Source organism: Leptodactylus fuscus, chromosome 8 (genome assembly GCF_031893055.1).
Source record: "Leptodactylus fuscus isolate aLepFus1 chromosome 8, aLepFus1.hap2, whole genome shotgun sequence".
NCBI classification, from domain to species: domain Eukaryota; kingdom Metazoa; phylum Chordata; class Amphibia; order Anura; family Leptodactylidae; genus Leptodactylus; species Leptodactylus fuscus.
Genome location: NC_134272.1, coordinates 22,704,459 through 22,723,507, shown reverse-complemented (window position 1 = coordinate 22,723,507; position 19,049 = coordinate 22,704,459). Strand labels below are relative to the sequence as shown.

The 19,049-nt window shown below is 43.4% G+C and overlaps 1 protein-coding gene across 2 annotated transcripts; it reads right to left on the bottom strand.

Annotated features, from left to right (window-relative positions):
* Positions 1-1,176: 1,176 nt before the first annotated feature.
* Positions 1,177-17,555, bottom strand: LOC142217730 (uncharacterized). Of its 2 annotated transcripts, XM_075286095.1 has the most exons (12): positions 17,495-17,555; positions 11,911-12,193; positions 10,963-11,154; positions 10,154-10,176; positions 9,461-9,496; positions 8,744-8,782; positions 6,871-6,963; positions 5,028-5,105; positions 4,860-4,943; positions 4,684-4,749; positions 3,067-3,150; positions 1,177-1,415 (listed from the first exon to the last, which is right to left on the bottom strand). In XM_075286095.1, exons 2-12 carry the CDS (start codon positions 12,170-12,172, stop codon positions 1,350-1,352), a joined length of 1,023 nt encoding a protein of 340 aa, XP_075142196.1. In that variant the 5' UTR covers positions 12,173-12,193; positions 17,495-17,555; the 3' UTR covers positions 1,177-1,349. The 2 variants fall into 2 exon arrangements, with proteins under 2 accessions (XP_075142196.1, XP_075142197.1); XM_075286096.1 differs by lacking the exon at positions 6,871-6,963 and having other exon boundaries at positions 10,954-11,154.
* Between the last annotated feature and the right edge of the window lie 1,494 nt (positions 17,556-19,049).

Below are 19,049 nucleotides of genomic sequence, written 5' to 3'. Positions count from 1 at the left end.
TAGGAGTAGTATTATAGTAGTTATATTCTTGTACATAGGAGCAGTATTATAGTAGTTATATTCTTGTACATAGGAGCAGTATTATAGTAGTTATATTCTTGTACATAGGAGTAGTATTATAGTAGTTATATTCTTGTACATAGGAGTAGTATTATAGTAGTTATATTCTTGTACATAGGAGTAGTATTATAGTAGTTATATTCTTGTACATAGGAGTAGTATTATAGTAGTTATATTCTTGTACATAGGAGCAGTATTATAGTAGTTATATTCTTGTACATAGGAGTAGTATTATAGTAGTTATATTCTTGTACATAGGAGTAGTATTATAGTAGTTATATTCTTGTACATAGGAGTAGTATTATAGTAGTTATATTCTTGTACATAGGAGTAGTATTATAGTAGTTATATTCTTGTACATAGGAGCAGTATTATAGTAGTTATATTCTTGTACATAGGAGTAGTATTATAGTAGTTATATTCTTGTACATAGGAGTAGTATTATAGTAGTTATATTCTTGTACATAGGGGCAGTATTATAGTAGTTATATTCTTGTACATAGGGGCAGTATTATAGTAGTTATATTCTTGTACATAGAAGCAGTATTATAGTAGTTATATTCTTGTACATAGAAGCAGTATTATAGTAGTTATATTCTTGTACATAGGAGCAGTATTATAGTAGTTATATTCTTGTACATAGGAGTAGTATTATAGTAGTTATATTCTTGTACATAGGAGCAGTATTATAGTAGTTATATTCTTGTACATAGGAGTAGTATTATAGTAGTTATATTCTTGTACATAGGGGCAGTATTATAGTAGTTATATTCTTGTACATAAGAGTAGTATTATAGTAGTTATAGTCTTGTACATAGTAGCAGTATTATAGTAGTTATATTCTTATACATAGGAGTAGTATTATAGTAGTTATATTCTTGTACATAGGGGCAGTATTATAGTAGTTATATTCTTGTACATAAGAGTAGTATTATAGTAGTTATAGTCTTGTACATAGTAGCAGTATTATAGTAGTTATATTCTTATACATAGGAGCAGTATTATAGTAGTTATATTCTTGTATATAGGGGCAGTATTATAGTAGTTTTGTACATAGGAGCCGAATCTTTTTGATATTTTAAATTCCAATTTATTATTTCCTTTGATTTCACAATAGAAATACTACTGAATAGAAAAGCTGAAATGAATTGATTACTATGATGCATATTTGCTAGTTGCTGAGCCTCATTATGATACCGGATTGTGGATTTTTCAGTAAGGACACCATAGTGAAGGTGTTACATGATCCCCAGGGATGGGAGGATGTTAGGTGGTTCCATTGCCTGTCATCAGATGCCTGCAGCCGCAACGATCGACGGAGAACGGAGGACAAACTGAGAAATCCTCTGCAAAGTCTACAATACAAAGCTCAATATCACTACGTTATTTATACAGTATGTACAACATTATTCTGGCATATAGTAGGGTAGCATTCACATTTATGGGGAAACATTATGGCAACTCTTAAGGACATTGGGGCTTTTGTGTGGAAAGAAATGCAGAAAAGGAGACTATCTGCCATGGCTCCCGGGCAGTGTTGTCCAACCTGTCACACTATAATGTGTGGCTATAAGGCATAATGTATTTTACTCTATACACTACCTTTGTCTAAAGTTGGAAAAGTTAGTATGCTCAAAAAGGGAAGTGTGTTGTCACTATAGTGTGTGTGTGGTCATTATGGAGTGGACGTGGTCACTATAGAGTGGGTGTGGTCACAATAGAGTGGGTGTGGTCACTAAGTGTGATCATGATAAAGTGGGTGTGGTTACTATGGAGAAAGTATAGTCATTATGTCGTGGATGGCCTCAAATATATGATAAGCCGAAAAACAAAAGATGTCTAATTTTTAATTGTCACAAACCTCAGTTTGCCCATGGCCATCATAGATGCCGAAGAGATGTCAAAGAGCTTTTTGATAAATTTGGTGCAAACCACTCATTCTTTTTTAAACACTGTCATGACACAAGAGTCTTCATGGGACCAGTCACAGGTGTCAGACACCAAATAAAGCCAAAATAAAAAGGGGCCATATACTGTATGGGGTGCCAATAAAAAAGGGAGGTGATACACTGTGTGGTGGCCAATAAAAAAGTGGGGTGACATCTTTTGGAGGCAGTGGTATGGATGTACTGAGGTGGAGATGATGGAGGAGGTGACATGGATGTACTGAGGTGGAGATGATGGAGGAGGTGACATGGATGTACTGAGGAGGAGATGATGGAGGAGGTGACATGGATGTACTGAGGTGGAGATGATGGAGGAGGTGACCTGGATGTACTGAGGTGGAGATGATGGAGGAGGTGACCTGGATGTACTGAGGTGGAGATGATGGAGGAGGTGACCTGGATGTACTGAGGTGGAGATGATGGAGGAGGTGACCTGGATGTACTGAGGTGGAGATGATGGAGGAGGTGACATGGATGTACTGAGGTGGAGATGATGGAGGAGGTGACATGGATGTACTGAGGTGGAGATGATGGAGGAGGTGACATGGATGTACTGAGGTGGAGATGATGGAGAAGGTGACATGGATGTACTGAGGTGGAGATGATGGAGAAGGTGACCTGGATGTACTGAGGTGGAGATGATGGAGGAGGTGACATGGATGTAGTGAGGTGGAGATGATGGAGGAGGTGACATGAATGTAGTGAGGTTTGAGATGATGGAGGAGGTGACATGGATGTAGTGAGGCGGAGATGATGGAGGAGGTGACATGGATGTAGTGAGGCGGAGATGATGGAGGAGGTGACATGGATGTAGTGAGCCGGAGGTGATGGAGGAGGTGACATGGATGTAGTGAGGTGGAGATGATGGAGGAGGTGACATGGATGTAGTGAGGCGGAGATGATGGAGGAGGTGACATGGATGTAGTGAGGCGGAGGTGATGGAGGAGGTGACAGGGCCTCTAGAATAAATGTGACCTATGTGTCTGTAGTGTATAGATATATATTATAAGTGACATGTATGTGTATGTATACATAACCTGTAACCATCATATATACTCACAGTTTCAGCATCTGATTGTTGCCAACCTGCCCAGAAAGTAAGTAGCACCAGTCCGTATGATATCACCCCCCAGACTGGTCGTCTCTGCAAGACAACAGAGAAATTGGCCATAAGCAGGACATGATTGGAGGCGACTACACGGCCCTAGGTGTTTATAATGAGTGACACAGCTACATCCTTGTCTAAAACATGCCATTGTTTCTAAGGCTGAGCCAAAATGCATGACTGATATATAATGACTTATATTAAATAAATTACTTTTATATTACATAATAATGTTGATCTAAAAACCTATATATTACATAATAACCCAGATATAATAAACTTTATAGTACATAACAACCAATATATATAGTAATATAAAAGTATAATATATATATATATATATATATATATATATATATATATATATATATAATCTTTAAAGTATGGATACAAGATAGATATACACTGTATAAAAATAATTTATAACAGTGATCTGGCTATAATATAATAACTTTCATATAGCATAAGAACCTTAAAAAAGACATAATAACTGAGCTATGGGAACAGAAATCTGTACACGACTCTAACTGTTTTGGGTCTAGGGGAGTGTGGTGAGTGTAATTCTTTTGGGTTTTGGGGGTGCTTGCTTTTTTTGGTGAATAGACCTCCACCATTTACTGTGCTACAGTACCGTATGTGCCAGTAAACTGAAAAAACAAGAAATATACTATACTGGTACATTTTGACCCCCAGAATGTGATGACAGGATTATATTTGAATAAATATTGATTTTTTAATTTTTTTTGAGAATGAATGAAATTCCCTGAAAATAAGCCCTAACTCATATTTCCGAGCAAAAAATAATATAAGACCCTGTCTTCTTTTCTGGGAAACATGGTATATATTGTAGAGAGGTTGACTGCTGGCTGTAGACAAGAGCATTGCGGATTGAGGAGAGGAATATTGCAGATTCTAGATGGAAGCATTGTACATAGGAGTCCTATACACCGGAGAGAGGAGCACTGCACACTATAGACAGGAGCACTGTACATTGTCGAGAGGACCACCACTGCACACTGTAGAAAGGAACACTTCAGACTGTAGAGTAGACCACTGCTTACTGTAGACAGGAGCACGATACATTATAAAGAGGATCACTACATACTGTAGAAAGGAGCACTTCAGTCTGTAAAGAGAATCACTGCACACTATAGGCAGGAGCACTGTACATTGTCGAGAGAACCACTGCACACTGTAGAAAGGAGCACTTCAGATTGTAGAGTAGACCACTGCTCACTGTAGACAGGAGCACGGTACATTGTAAAGAGCATCACTACATACTGTAGAAAGGAGCACTTCACACTGTAAAGAGGATCACTACAAACTCTAGACAGGAGCACGGTACACTGTAAAGAGAACCACTGCACACTGTAGAAAGGAGCACTTCAGGCTGTAGAGTTGACCACTGCACACTGTAGACAGGAGCACGGTACACTGTAGAGAGGACCACTACACACTGTAGGCAGGAGCACTGTATATTGTAGAGCGGAGCACAGTACTCTGTAGAAAGGAGCACTTTACACCATAGAGCACTTTTCAGGCAATGTAAAAGGTTAAGAGAAATCTACTCACTAGTTGCTGATTTCTGGGCCAGGCATTTCTTGAGCAGGATGTTAGCCACATGATGCTGCAAACAACCTAGAAATAACGTGAGATCCACATTTATGTCAGATAAAGTCATGTGATTATTATACTACCGTCAATCATCCAGACCAAGAGACCTCTAGAATTATAGTCGTACTACTCACATTGTAGGCATTGGATCTGTAGTAAGTATCATAGATGATGCAGGTCGTAATGATGGAGGACAAGGTCAAGCGTCCGTTGTAGCCCTGCCACAAAACAACTGGTTAACAAGATGTAATATCATATTATATGGTTATATTATTATTATAGGATATTGAGCAGATACTCACCAGTGGTAACACATGTCTATTTACATCAATACTGAACACCCTCAGGGTTGTTGCAGCCCAGGACACGGCCAAAAGACCCTGCAATGAAAATAAGTCTCATTTCTGTATGTAAATGTATCAAGTCAATTGGGTAGACCTAGGGGTACTGTATTATAGAGGATGTAGAGGTATCAGATACACCTGTGCCCTGGTGTCTGAAAGAGTGCTGTATATAACAGGTTGGGGCACTGTCACAGATTTTACAATGGGGCCTCACATTACAAAGGAACCCCCATTATCTACTACGTATATGATGGTGGAGACCAGAAGTAGTGTTCTTTCTCTATGTGGTGACATGACCTGCATGGTGCTGGGTGGAGGGGACAGTGTCCATCTGTCTGTACACTGTCGTTCAATCCTGATGGACGTTGACACACATTTCTATACTGGTAATAAATAGTTCTGTACTGGGAAACCAACAGGGCAGATTTCTGAAACTTCCCACTTTTGTCTCAGTTTCTTATATTGACCCCCTTTGCACTCTAATCCCTTTATCCATTTGTTACACTTAAATAGGTTTTCCAGGCAAAAATGTTTGTTTGTTTTAATGTCTGCTGCTATTAATGGGTTAATAAATGCACCCATATACCTTAAAGAGGACCTTTCACCTCTTGGGGCACATGCGGTGTAATACACCACTAGAAAGCCGACAGTTTCAGCTTTCACATTCTGTGCCCCTGGTGAAAAGCTATTGATGCCGGTACCGTAGCGTTTCTGACAGTCAGGAAGGCACCTCCTCACAGCAGTGAGAGGGGGCTTTGCTTACCGCTCAACGATGATGCTGAGCGGTGAGGAACACTCCCCCAGTACTCATGTATGGACAAGTACTATCAGGAGGGGAGGGGGGCATTCCTCACCACTCTCACAGTACAGCACTATAGATGCTACTGTGAGGAAGGGTGTTCCTAACTGACTGTCAGAAACGCCCTTCTGACAGTGAAGAGCTACGGTACCGGCACCGATAGCTCTTCACCGGGGGGGGGGGGGGGGGCACAGAACGGGAAAGCCGACAGTGCACTGAATTCAGCGCACTTTCAGCTTTCTAGCGGTATATAAAACTGCATGTGCCCCAGGAGGTGAAAGGTCCTCTTTAAGCAGTGTTTTGAGTGATTTCTGGATGTCTCTGGAAGCCCCTGGTATCTTCTGCATTTGTTTACTTGATTCAGCTTCCTGCTATGTAACTTCCCCCTCTCTTTTTCCCTCCCTTCCTCCTCTCTCCCATACACCCTCTCCCTGTCTCTCTAGCCATCCCGCCCACTGCTAGCCCTTCCCTACCTACTCAGCCAAACCCCCAACCCCATTATATACTTACCTCTCTTCCTTCCATAGCTTCTTCCTGCGGGATGGCCGATCCTTCTTTACTGATACTGCAAGCTTGGGCTCTTCTCTCAGTGCTGCTCTGTTCTCTGTAGCCACGACCCACCTTTGCTGCGCATGCGTGGGAGCTGCACAGTATAGGTGGATTATTGGCAACAGAGTGCAGAGCAGTGCTTGGAGAAATTAGTCACAAAAGAAGGAGGAGCTGTCCCGCAGGAAGAAGCCTGGAAGGTAAGTATGATGGAGTGGATGGGAGAAGGTGGGGGTAGTAGTGATGTTCCATTTCCAGAAATGGGGAAACAGATCATCAATAGATAATCACAAAATGTCCCTGGGGTAGTCATGTGGGTAAATATATATTTTTATGTTATTATATATTAATTATGTTACTTAGAATGTAAGATGGGGGAGGGTGTTTAGTTTAGTGTAGGGCTTTCCATTTATCCTGGAAACCCCTTTAATTTTCACTTTCCATTTAAAAACTTACATTTCTGAGGTCTGGAAGGTTGTATGCCTTATAGAATACGTATAAAGAGAGCGCTGATATCACAAGCTTTCTCAATATCTGACAAAACCACCCCTAAAAAACAGATAAACCAAACATGTCAAGGTCAACCTCAAGTCATATAGGAAATACAGTATATATGATGGATGGTTTGTGCAGACTGATTGCTCAGAACTGGGAGGTTATAGTTCAGAATGTGATGGTACAACATCCCATCCTCCGTCCGTATGTGTCCTAATGCTAGATCTGAGCTAAAACTGACTTAAGGTCTGGTTCACATCTTCCTTTGGGTTTCCATTCAAGGAGTCTGCTTGGGGACCCCCTGAATGGAAACCTAATCTGCATAAAAAAGCGGATACCTTAGGAAATCCATGGACTCCATAGACTGAAATGAGGTCCGTGTGGTTTCTGCTCGGTTTCCGCATGAAAAATGCTGAGAGGGGAACAGAATGACCTGAACGACCTGAACGCAGCAGATGTTAAGCAGGCCTAAGACATTTACCTTCTCTTCAGATGGTCACTTCTGATGAGATAAAAGTTGATTCTATCAAAACATTGGCCCGAGTACCTGAGTACCTGACTCTACTCGTCCATAGCCTTGTACTGTCAGAGGGGGCTTTCCTTACCACCCAGCAATAACGCTGAACTGTGAGGAACAACCCCCCCCCCCAGCACAAGTCTATGGACAAGTACTCTCGGGGCAGGGGGGGCGTTCCTCACAGCCCAGCTAGACTGTTAGGAATAACCGCCAAGCTGACGAGATGCAAGAACATCGAAACAGCTGTCCTTGTTTGAGAGACTGTACCTGGTAAAATCCCAACATCATTGCAAACAAAGGCCTCTGAGAAGGTCGGCATGATGTTAAAGGGAGTGCCCTCTATTGGTTTGCTTGACTGAGACTCTGTCTTCCTAATTACATCATGGAAGATAGACTTGCACATTCTCAGTCAGCGCCCTCTATTGGTGTGCATTCTTGAGGCACTGGCATCCTAATTACATCATGGAAGTCAGATTTGCCTATTCTTCCCATGTTCCTTTGCACAGTGGAGCGCTCATGGCTTAATAAGACTCCACACACCTAAATGGTGGTTCTCTCCCTATGGAGTGACAATATCCCCTCACTTCTGACGGTGGGCAGAGATCTGTGCTGAAACTAACGGCACCAATATCTCCAGCCCCGGGGCACATAATGCACTGTCAGCCTTCTAGAGGTATATAAATCCACATGTGGCTGAGGACATGAAAGGTCCTCTTTAAAGCTAACATGTACTTGTATGTATCATGATCACTTGAAAACAGAGCATCCCAGCCCCGAAACGCGTTGTGCCATGGTAAGACTAAAGGCATCTTCTAGAACTATTTGGGTAAGGTCAGATCTTTCTCTATTTCACTGGTTGAATTTGGTCGTCATTGGATGATATTGAGATCAGTATTATATATACGGGGGCCATTTCATCACTTCAAAATCTCCTCCTCCAAATATTGACGGGATTTACATTTCTCTTTTTTCCATTGACAAAAAAAAACTACCCTTCTATTTGTGAAAGAATTCATACTGCTCAGCATTTTTTCACACACATGTCTACAACTTTTGCACAGCACTGTGATCACCTGCTTCTAGTAAGACCATTCAGAGGAATCCTCACCTACATTGTGTCCGGATCTCATCCTTCTCCGCTGTTTCCTAACATACATCAGTTATCCTATTATGAAGTATGATATGTTGGTGAAATTTGGTGACCATATGGTGGTATCATCTCTGTAGATCTCAGGGTCAGCCTTATAGGAAATTATTAAGAAATGGAGCCCATACAGAAGATAATACAGTGAGTGAGATCATGAATGTGGACAGTACCTTGTTCCTGCGACCAGTTTCATCTCGAGCCTGCATTGTCTGATGAACAAAAAGAAGCTTCAGTATAAAGCTGTGAACATAGGGGTACATAGACGATAGCATGATATAATTCACTATATATATTGATAGAGATGATCAACGTGGTTCTTGGTAATGGGAAGAGGCCATGTATACAATCTGCAAATGGTTGACCACAAGACTCTGCAACGTCCTGTCCCATCAGCCATCCAAAACCACAAGCTAACAATAATATTGTCCATGAATAATGGACTCCAGTCCATTATTCATGGGATAGGGAAGAGTTAACATTTAGGTCACCCTGGTAAAGGATTCACAGCTATAGTAAGTACAATCGACAATCACCGGTCTAGATGACAATGGAGGCCTCGACACCAAAAGGTCCACCATCACATTCACCAACATTTGGGGCCGTTGTTGTTCCTCCTGTCAGCCCTTCCCCCTGCAGTCATTTGTGGCTCAAATTATTAGGGTAATTATCCTCAAATGGATACTTTACATTAGTTTGCGATAAAAAAAATAAAATAATAATAATTGGAGATGTTGGAGGCGAATATTTCATGCCTTGTATGCAGGTTTTTGGCATATAAAAAAGTTGGAATTTTGTTGCATGTGACTGGATTTTTTGTTAAAATTGTGATTTTTTTTTTTTTAGGTTTGCATCTCATTCACCTAGAATACACACATTGAATAACTCACCGATGTGGGGATGTTCACAGGGATGGAGGAGACTCGCTGGAAGAAATGAAATATGACAAAAAATTAAAGGGGTTGAGAAAATTGATAAATAGCGCTGCAGACTCTTCATCACTTCACATTGCTGTAGACCTAGGGCAGTGATGGTGAACCTTTTAGAGACCGAGTGCCCACATTAGTGGACAGTTACAGACGATCTGGAATAATATCACTTGTCTGCTGCAAAACAGATACTATGTGATAAAAATAGTGAAGGGCCCCCACACAATATAATCTGCTCCACAGTTGGCCACACACAGTGTAATCTTCTGCAAACTGGCCCCACACAGTATAATTTGTTCCACAAATGGGTGCCTACAGAGAAGGCTCTGAGTGCCACCTCTGGAACGTGTGCCATAGGTTCGCCATCACGGATCTAGGGTGTACTTGTATAGTAGAAGCAGTACAGGATACTCCAGCTTTTACAGAACATCCCAGCAATACCCTGCACCACTGCTACTAAAAGTATATCATTCAGCTGTGCGAGTAGGGTCCAGGGTGATGTAGACAATGAATAGGGCGCAACACTCACTACAGTAGCACCCCCCCAACTCCAAATTGTCCCCACCATAAAGTCTACATGGACTTGTTTTGGAACAGAGACTAAAGCTGCATCTGAAGGAGCTTTATATGTAGTCCCACGTGGTCAGTACGTACCTCTGTATGTCTTGTCAGAACATCTGTAATAAGAGAAGACACCATCGTTACAAAAAAAGTGCCATACTAATGCTCTACTACAGATAAGAGTCACAGACATGCCCACATTACGTCAGATAGACACCCCGCTAACATTACTGCTGACTAGAGATGGACAAACCTTGTAAGATTCATTTTGTGAACATTCGCCTGCCAGTTGAATTTCGGACTTTACTCGTTCATTTCAAACCTAAGGTGGTAATATCATATTCTGGGTTCTCTTCAGATGCCAGAATATAATAATCGCAGGCTTGGACCTCTCTTGGGCTCCCTCACGATCTCCACTGTTCATTTCAGGGCATCTTACAAGTTCTTCTGACCTCCAGGGTGACATCAGCGGATCTGGAGGATCACTAAGGTCACCTTGATCATGACATTTGTCAAAACTAGGTTTGAGCGTTCGGAATTGGAAAAGATCGGATTCCGATCCCGATCTTTTTTGGCGGGATCGAGGTCTCACGTTAGTTCCCACAATACTTGGCTACTGGCCAATCATTGTGGGAAAAGCAAACAATTATTAGTTGCTTACTTATATAGCACCATCATATTTTACAGATAAGGTCCCACTCTAAACTCTAACACTATGTTTTTGGAGGAAACCAAAGTGCACCCACGCAAACACAGGGAGAGCATACAAACGCCTTCCAAATGTTGCCCTTGGCTGGATTTGAACCCAGGACTCCAGCTCTGCAGCCTCTGATTCACTGGGCTGTATTGCTAAGTTAATAACAATGTGTGAAGTTTTTGAAGGATCAAACCACGTTTTGTACTTTCAGTGATGATGTCTATGATGACTGCCATTCTCTGTCGGAGGAGATCTCTATTCGCCTTATCTTCTCCGGTGAACAGGAAGATATCCTGGGTCTGGGTTTCCAAGTCATACTGATGTTTCAGAATCCTTTTCTTTGTCTCAGGACTGCTGTCATCTAGATCATCAATAACAACTATCACCCGCTGTTTACCTGAAATACATGGAGGAACACATGTCCTGGATGACCATCATGATGGAGCCTGAACAATGGAGACCCAATGTCAACACAATGGTGGAAAAAGGAAAACCCCCAAAAAAGTTTAATATATCAAACTCTAAAATCCTAACAACTTTCATTAGGACTATCCCGACATGAGCGTCTTTATCATATTATTATAGACTACTGCTCCCATCAACGTAATTGCTTCGTACATCTTAGAAGATCCCCCGTACATGACCTTGTGGAGATTCTTCTACTGTAACTGTCGGTCTTCAGGTTCTACTTGGTTCTTGTCATCTCACCTCATTCTCCCATTACTAAAGCCAGCTGCAATATTCTCACTGTACCACACCAAACCTATAGACTGTAAATGCATGGTGCATGGATGAAAGAAGCTATGCAGTCTTGGACAACCCTTTTAAGATCAGGTCTCTACTCTCACTCATATAAACCTGAGAATTGTTATCTAGGTTAAGCTGCCTTTAGACTTATCGTTCATTCTGCCAAAACAGGTGATAAGAAAAGTATCAAGAGCCATTTTAGGATCCTTGACTTGAAATTCTTCAGGACCCCTGGACTGAAAGTATAAGATTATTACTGAATATATAATCAGCCATGACAGTCTAGGACTCTCCCTACCATACATGCCAACCAGTATCTCCTGACAAGAAGTTACTTATCTCCTAAGCCCTTATAATGACTGTAATACCTAACCTAAGAGCCAGCAGCAAAAGTAACTCTTCTTACCAAGTGCCTTAGACATGGTCCTCACTTCTTCATCATACAAAGAGTCAGTGACATTGGTGATATTGACTCTTCCTCGGTTTCGGGAGTGGTAGAGGATCCCGAAGGAACATCTGTAGATCTCCTCACAAAACAAGCTATAATTTGTGTTGGTGATAATGAAAGGAGACACGGACCACTTTTCCTTTAGGAAGTCCACTAACCATCTGTATTCACCTTCTCCAGATCTGGAGAATATCCCAATAGGAGCCTGCAAACGCACCATGATGTTCTGCTATAATAGTCACTAAAACAGAAAACAGAAATATCACTGATCTACACTGTAAGAGGACCAACCTGGAGAGTCATTTATACTAGAAGAGAACCTCTGTGGCGAGTCATCTACACTGAAGGAGAACATCGGTGAAAAGTCATTGACACTGGAGGGGAACCACTGTGGAGAGTCATAGATGTCAGAGGAGAACTACTGTTGACAGTTATCTATATTGCAGGAAACCCCCCATGGAGAATCATCTACGCCAGAGGACAACCACTCTGGAGAGTCATCAACATTAGAGGAGAACCACAATGAAAAGACATCTACACCAGAAAAGAAACATCGGTAGAATCGTTTAGACCCATGGAGAACCACTGAGGAGAGTCAACCACACCAGAGGAGAACCAACATGGAGAGTCATCTACACCAGAGAAGGATAACTGTGGAGAGTCATCTGCACTGAAGGAGATCCATCATGGAATGTCATCTACATTGGAGGATAACCACCTTGGAAAGTCATTTACACCAGAAAAGAACCACCATTAGAGCAATTTGCACCAATGGAAACCACTCTGAACAATCATCTACACCAGAGCTGAACCACCATTGAGAGTCATTTATACCAGAGGAAGATAACTGTGGAGAGTCATCCAAGTTATCTGAAGGAGAACCATCTACACTGGGGAAGAACCACTGTGGAGAATCATCTATACTAGAGATGAGCGAACAGTGTTCTATCGAACACATGTTCGATCGGATATCAGGGTGTTCGCCATGTTCGAATCGAATCGAACACCACGTGGTAAAGTGCGCCAAAATTCGATTCCCCTCCCACCTTCCCTGGCGCCTTTTTTGCACCAATAACAGCGCAGGGGAGGTGGGACAGGAACTACGACACCGGGGGCATTGAAAAAAATTGGAAAAAGTCATTGGCTGCCGAAAACAGGTGACCTCCATTTTAGACGAATAGTGGATTTCAAATCCGGGTCATATGAGAATGTGAACTTTGTGACTATGAGACAGGGATAGCTGTACAGGCAGGGATAGCTAGGGATAACCTTTATTTAGGGGGGAATGTTATTAAAAATAACTTTTTGGGGCTCTATCGGGTGTGTAATTGTGATTTTTGTGAGATAAACTTTTTCCCATAGGGATGCATTGGCCAGCGCTGATTGGCCGAATTCCGTACTCTGGCCAATCAGTGCTGGCCAATGCATTCTATTAGCTTGATGAAGCAGAGTGTGCACAAGGGTTCAAGCGCACCCTCGGCTCTGATGTAGCAGAGCCGAGGCTGCACAAGGGTTCAAGCGCACCCTCGGCTCTGATGTAGGAGAGCCGAGGGTGCACTTGAACCCTTGTGCACCCTCAGCTCTGCTACATCAGAGCCGAGGGTGCGCTTGAACCCTTGTGCACACTCTGCTTCATCAAGCTAATAGAATGCATTGGCCAGCGCTGATTGGCCAATGTATTCTATTAGCCTGATGAAGTAGAGCTGAATGTGTGTGCTAAGCAGAGTACGGAACTCGACCAATCAGCGCTGGCTCTGCTGGAGGAGGCGGAGTCTAAGATCGCTCCACACCAGTCTCCATTCAGGTCCGACCTTAGACTCCGCCTCCTCCGGCAGAGCCAGCGCTGATTGGCCGAAGGCTGGCCAATGCATTCCTATGCGAATGCAGAGACTTAGCAGTGCTGAGTCAGTTTTGCTCAACTACACATCTGATGCACACTCGGCACTGCTACATCAGATGTAGCAATCTGATGTAGCAGAGCCGAGGGTGCACTAGAACCCCTGTGCAAACTCAGTTCACGCTAATAGAATGCATTGGCCAGCGCTGATTGGCCAATGCATTCTATTAGCCCGATGAAGTAGAGCTGAATGTGTGTGCTAAGCACACACATTCAGCACTGCTTCATCCCGCCAATACAATGCATTAGCCAGTGCTGATTGGCCAGAGTACGGAATTCGGCCAATCAGCGCTGGCCAATGCATTCTATTAGCCCGATGAAGTAGAGCTGAATGTGTGTGCTAAGCACACACATTCAGCACTGCTTCATCACGCCAATACAATGCATTAGCCAGTGCTGATTGGCCAGAGTACGGAATTCGGCCAATCAGCGCTGGCTCTGCTGGAGGAGGCGGAGTCTAAGGTCGGACCTGAATGGAGACTGGTGTGGAGCGATCTTAGACTCCGCCTCCTCCAGCAGAGCCAGCACTGATTGGTCGAGTTCCGTACTCTGGCCAATCAGCGCTGGCCAATGCATTCTATTAGCTTGATGAAGCAGAGTGTGCACAAGGGTTCAAGCGCACCCTCGGCTCTGATGTAGCAGAGCTGAGGGTGCACAAGGGTTCAAGTGCACCCTCGGCTCTCCTACATCAGAGCCGAGGGTGCGCTTGAACCCTTGTGCAGCCTCGGCTCTGCTACATCAGAGCCGAGGGTGCGCTTGAACCCTTGTGCACACTCTGCTTCATCAAGCTAATAGAATGCATTGGCCAGCACTGATTGGCCAGAGTACGGAATTCGGCCAATCAGCGCTGGCCAATGCATTCTATTAGCCCGATGAAGTAGAGCTGAATGTGTGTGCTAAGCACACACATTCAGCACTGCTTCATCACGCCAATACAATGCATTAGCCAGTGCTGATTGGCCAGAGTACGGAATTCGGCCAATCAGCGCTGGCTCTGCTGGAGGAGGCGGAGTCTAAGATCGCTCCACACCAGTCTCCATTCAGGTCCGACCTTAGACTCCGCCTCCTCCAGCAGAGCCAGCGCTGATTGGCCGAATTCCGTACTCTGGCCAATCAGCACTGGCTAATGCATTGTATTGGCGTGATGAAGCAGTGCTGAATGTGTGTGCTTAGCACACACATTCAGCTCTACTTCATCGGGCTAATAGAATGCATTGGCCAGCGCTGATTGGCCAGAGTACGGAATTTGGCCAATCAGCGCTGGCTCTGCTGGAGGAGGCGGAGTCTAAGATCGCTCCACACCAGTCTCCATTCAGGTCCGACCTTAGACTCCGCCTCCTCCAGCAGAGCCAGCGCTGATTGGCCGAATTCCGTACTCTGGCCAATCAGCACTGGCTAATGCATTGTATTGGCGTGATGAAGCAGTGCTGAATGTGTGTGCTTAGCACACACATTCAGCTCTACTTCATCGGGCTAATAGAATGCATTGGCCAGCGCTGATTGGCCGAATTCCGTACTCTGGCCAATCAGCACTGGCTAATGCATTGTATTGGCATGATGAAGCAGTGCTGAATGTGTGTGCTTAGCACACACATTCAGCTCTACTTCATCGGGCTAATAGAATGCATTGGCCAATCAGCGCTGGCCAATGCATTCTATTAGCGTGAACTGAGTTTGCACAGGGGTTCTAGTGCACCCTCGGCTCTGCTACATCAGATTGCTACATCTGATGTAGCAGTGCCGAGTGTGCATCAGATGTGTAGTTGAGCAAAACTGACTCAGCACTGCTAAGTCTGCATTCGCATAGGAATGCATTGGCCAGCCTTCGGCCAATCAGCGCTGGCTCTGCCGGAGGAGGCGGAGTCTAAGGTCGGACCTGAATGGAGACTGGTGTGGAGCGATCTTAGACTCCGCCTCCTCCAGCAGAGCCAGCGCTGATTGGTCGAGTTCCGTACTCTGGCCAATCAGCACTGGCCAATGCATTTCTATGGGGAAAAGTTAGCTTGCGAAAATCGCAAACTGACAGGGATTTCCATGAAATAAAGTGACTTTTATGCCCCCAGACATGCTTCCCCTGCTGTCCCAGTGTCATTCCAGGGTGTTGGTATCATTTCCTGGGGTGTCATAGTGGACTTGGTGACCCTCCAGACACGAATTTGGGTTTCCCCCTTAACGAGTTTATGTTCCCCATAGACTATAATGGGGTTCGAAACCCATTCGAACACTCGAACAGTGAGCGGCTGTTCGAATCGAATTTCGAACCTCGAACATTTTAGTGTTCGCTCATCTCTAATCTATACCAGAGAAGAACCACAATACGGAGTCATTTACATTGGAGGATAAACACCTTGGAAAGCCATTTTCACCAGAAAAGAGCCACCAGTAGTCATTTGCACCGAAGGAGAACCACTTTGAAGAGTCATCTACACTGGAGGAGAACCACCATAGAAAGTCATCTATACCAAGGAGAACCACTGTGGGGAGTCATCTACATCAGAAGGGCTCTTATACTGGAAGCTTCTACCAAGTAGGAAGCCCAACATGTTGGGGAGAGTGAAATGTGTCAGTATTCACTGCAAATTTGGTATTTTATTCATAAACACAGTTTCAGGCCTTGCCCCCATAGTAGAGTGTTGCAGAGTGTGGAATTGCTGAATGTATGATTATACAATAAGCCTTGTAGTGAAGCTGTGCCTGTGGTCAGGATCTGTGTGCACATATAGTACACCTGTCATACAAGTGATGAGTGACACATGATGCATGCTATAATGTCTCAGGCTGCCAAGAAATGTTTCCAGCAATGAGACAAAGTGCAATCCTGATAAAGAAAGTCCAAAGGAGCTGATATAACCGACCCGGGGATCTCAAAGAATGCGCTAAAATACAGCATCACACAGCATACAGCATACATTACCCATTGTACATATAACATAGCACACAGTATAAATATCACACATGGCATATATCATACAACATACATATCAAACATGGCATACATCACATAGAACACATAGAAGATATCACACATAGTATCGATCATACAGCTCACATAGCACGCATAACACGTAGTGCATATCACACAGCACATATGGGACATATTACTCAGCATACATCACCAATGTTATACATCATACAGCATGTCATACATGAAACACATCACACAGTACACATCACACATAAAACACATTGCACCAAATAGATCACACATTACACAAGAGAACCCAGAACACACGATAAACCATAGTTTACTATATTACCCAACAATCATCACACTGTTCACACATAAAACACACCACACACAATGCACAGTATACACATCACACATTAACCAGTAAATATCCAACATATCAAATACAGTCTATATATCACATAACAAATGTCACACATACACATGATACATAACACAGACCAGCCAGCACAAGTCATCCAAGGTAGTCACACATCACACACAGCACCCTGCACGTATCATATAAATAATAATAATAATACATGTTATTTATATAGCGCCAACTGTACAATTAGTAACATATCATTATATTAGTAACAATCATACATAACAGAGCATACACAGCACACCCGCTATCACATAGTACACACCAGATACACATGGCACAGGGGGACACATTACATTATCCCCCCCATCACCTTTGTTGCTCAGATTTGGGGATCTCTGTCGTTTCTGCTTCTCGACCTTCCTGCAATTGACTCAGGATGAAAGTGAAAGTATGAGACCGAGTATATGGGGGAGGGGACACATACTTTCATTTTCGATCATCTCATATAGCTCTGTTGTTTAAAGGCTGATGGGGGATGGGGGGCACTGGTCATAAAGCATGTCCTGCTGCAGGTGTAGGGCTATCACAATTCCTAATGTAAACATGATACACATTTTATGATGCTGTTTCAGGCTAATTTTATATGTTCAAGCACCATTCACATGTTAAAGGACACGACTGGTGACGGCTCATACAGCTTTATGTTTGTAACCTCTATTACAAAATTGTCTGACCCCTGTATAAGCCATGTTACCTCCAATACCGCCCCTGCTACCTCTTGTGTCACCCCCTCTACCTCATAGATTGTAAGCTCTTGTGAGCAGGGCTCAGTCCCATTGTGTGAAGTGACTATTTCTTTGTAATGTATCTTTTTGTCTGTACAGCGCTGCGGAATGTGTTGGCGCTATATACATAAAATGTATTATTATTATTATTATTATTATTATTCACCTCTCAGATACACTGCTCATACAGTATGTCCTGCTGCAGCAGGTGTACGCTTTACCTCCCATATTTTGTGGCATAAATGATGGTAACTCTGACCTGCCCCCTGCACACCTTTTTGTGTACAGCATTCGGCCAATCAACACTGGTTCTGCCAGAGGAGGCAGAGTCTAAGATCAGTCCACAGCAGTCTCCATTCTGGTCCGATATTAGACTCCGCCTCCTCACAGAAGAGCCTCCGGCAGAACCAGCGTTGATTGGCCGAATGCTGTACTCTGTATGGCATTCGGCAAATCAACGCTGGTCAATGCATTCCTATGGGAAAAAGTCAGTTTTCGCATATTGCAAGCTGACAGGGATCCCGACCAGATAGAGCCCAAAAGAGCTGTGTGAGCAACATTCCCACCTAAATAAAGGTAATCCCTAGCTAACTCTGCCTGTAGATCTGTCCCTGTCTCCCAGTCACACAGTTCACAGTCTCATATGAACCGGATATTAAATCCACTGTTCGTATAAATTGGAGGTCACCTGATTTCGGCAGCCAATTAATTTTTCCGATTTTTTTTTATGCCTCCGTTGTCGTAGTTCCTGTCCCACCTTCCCTGCGCAGTTATTGTTGCAAAAAAAGCGCCAGGGAAGGTGGAAGGGGAATTGAATTGTTAGTGAGTTTGCCACCTGGTGTTCAACTTGAAGCGAACATCTCAAACAGCCTGATATTCGATTGAACATGTACTCGATCGAACGCTGTTTGCTCATCTCTAATAATTACCCAGATTGCCGGGGTGGTCATGTGACTGCCTCAGGCACATTTTCTAAATTTCCGGTGGCGTTCCATTTCCCCATTTCTGGAAACAGAATGTTGGCAATACTGCTCACCGTACCATACTTATCTGTCTTTATTTGTTCTTCTGCTGGGCATGAAACATCATTCCTTTCAGGGGGGGTCGAAGTCTGCACAATAGAGCTGGGGTGCACTCTGG

Coding starts and splice junctions, on each gene's coding strand:
- LOC142217730 (XM_075286095.1), bottom strand. CDS start 12,172: ATGGTGCGTTTGCAGGCTCCTATTGGGATATTCTCCAGATCTGGAGAA. Junction 11,155..11,910: donor GACCATGTCTAAGGCACTTG/GTAAGAAGAGTT, acceptor CATGTATTTCAG/GTAAACAGCGGGTGATAGTT. Junction 8,783..9,460: donor CTGTGAACATCCCCACATCG/GTGAGTTATTCA, acceptor TTTGTTCATCAG/ACAATGCAGGCTCGAGATGA.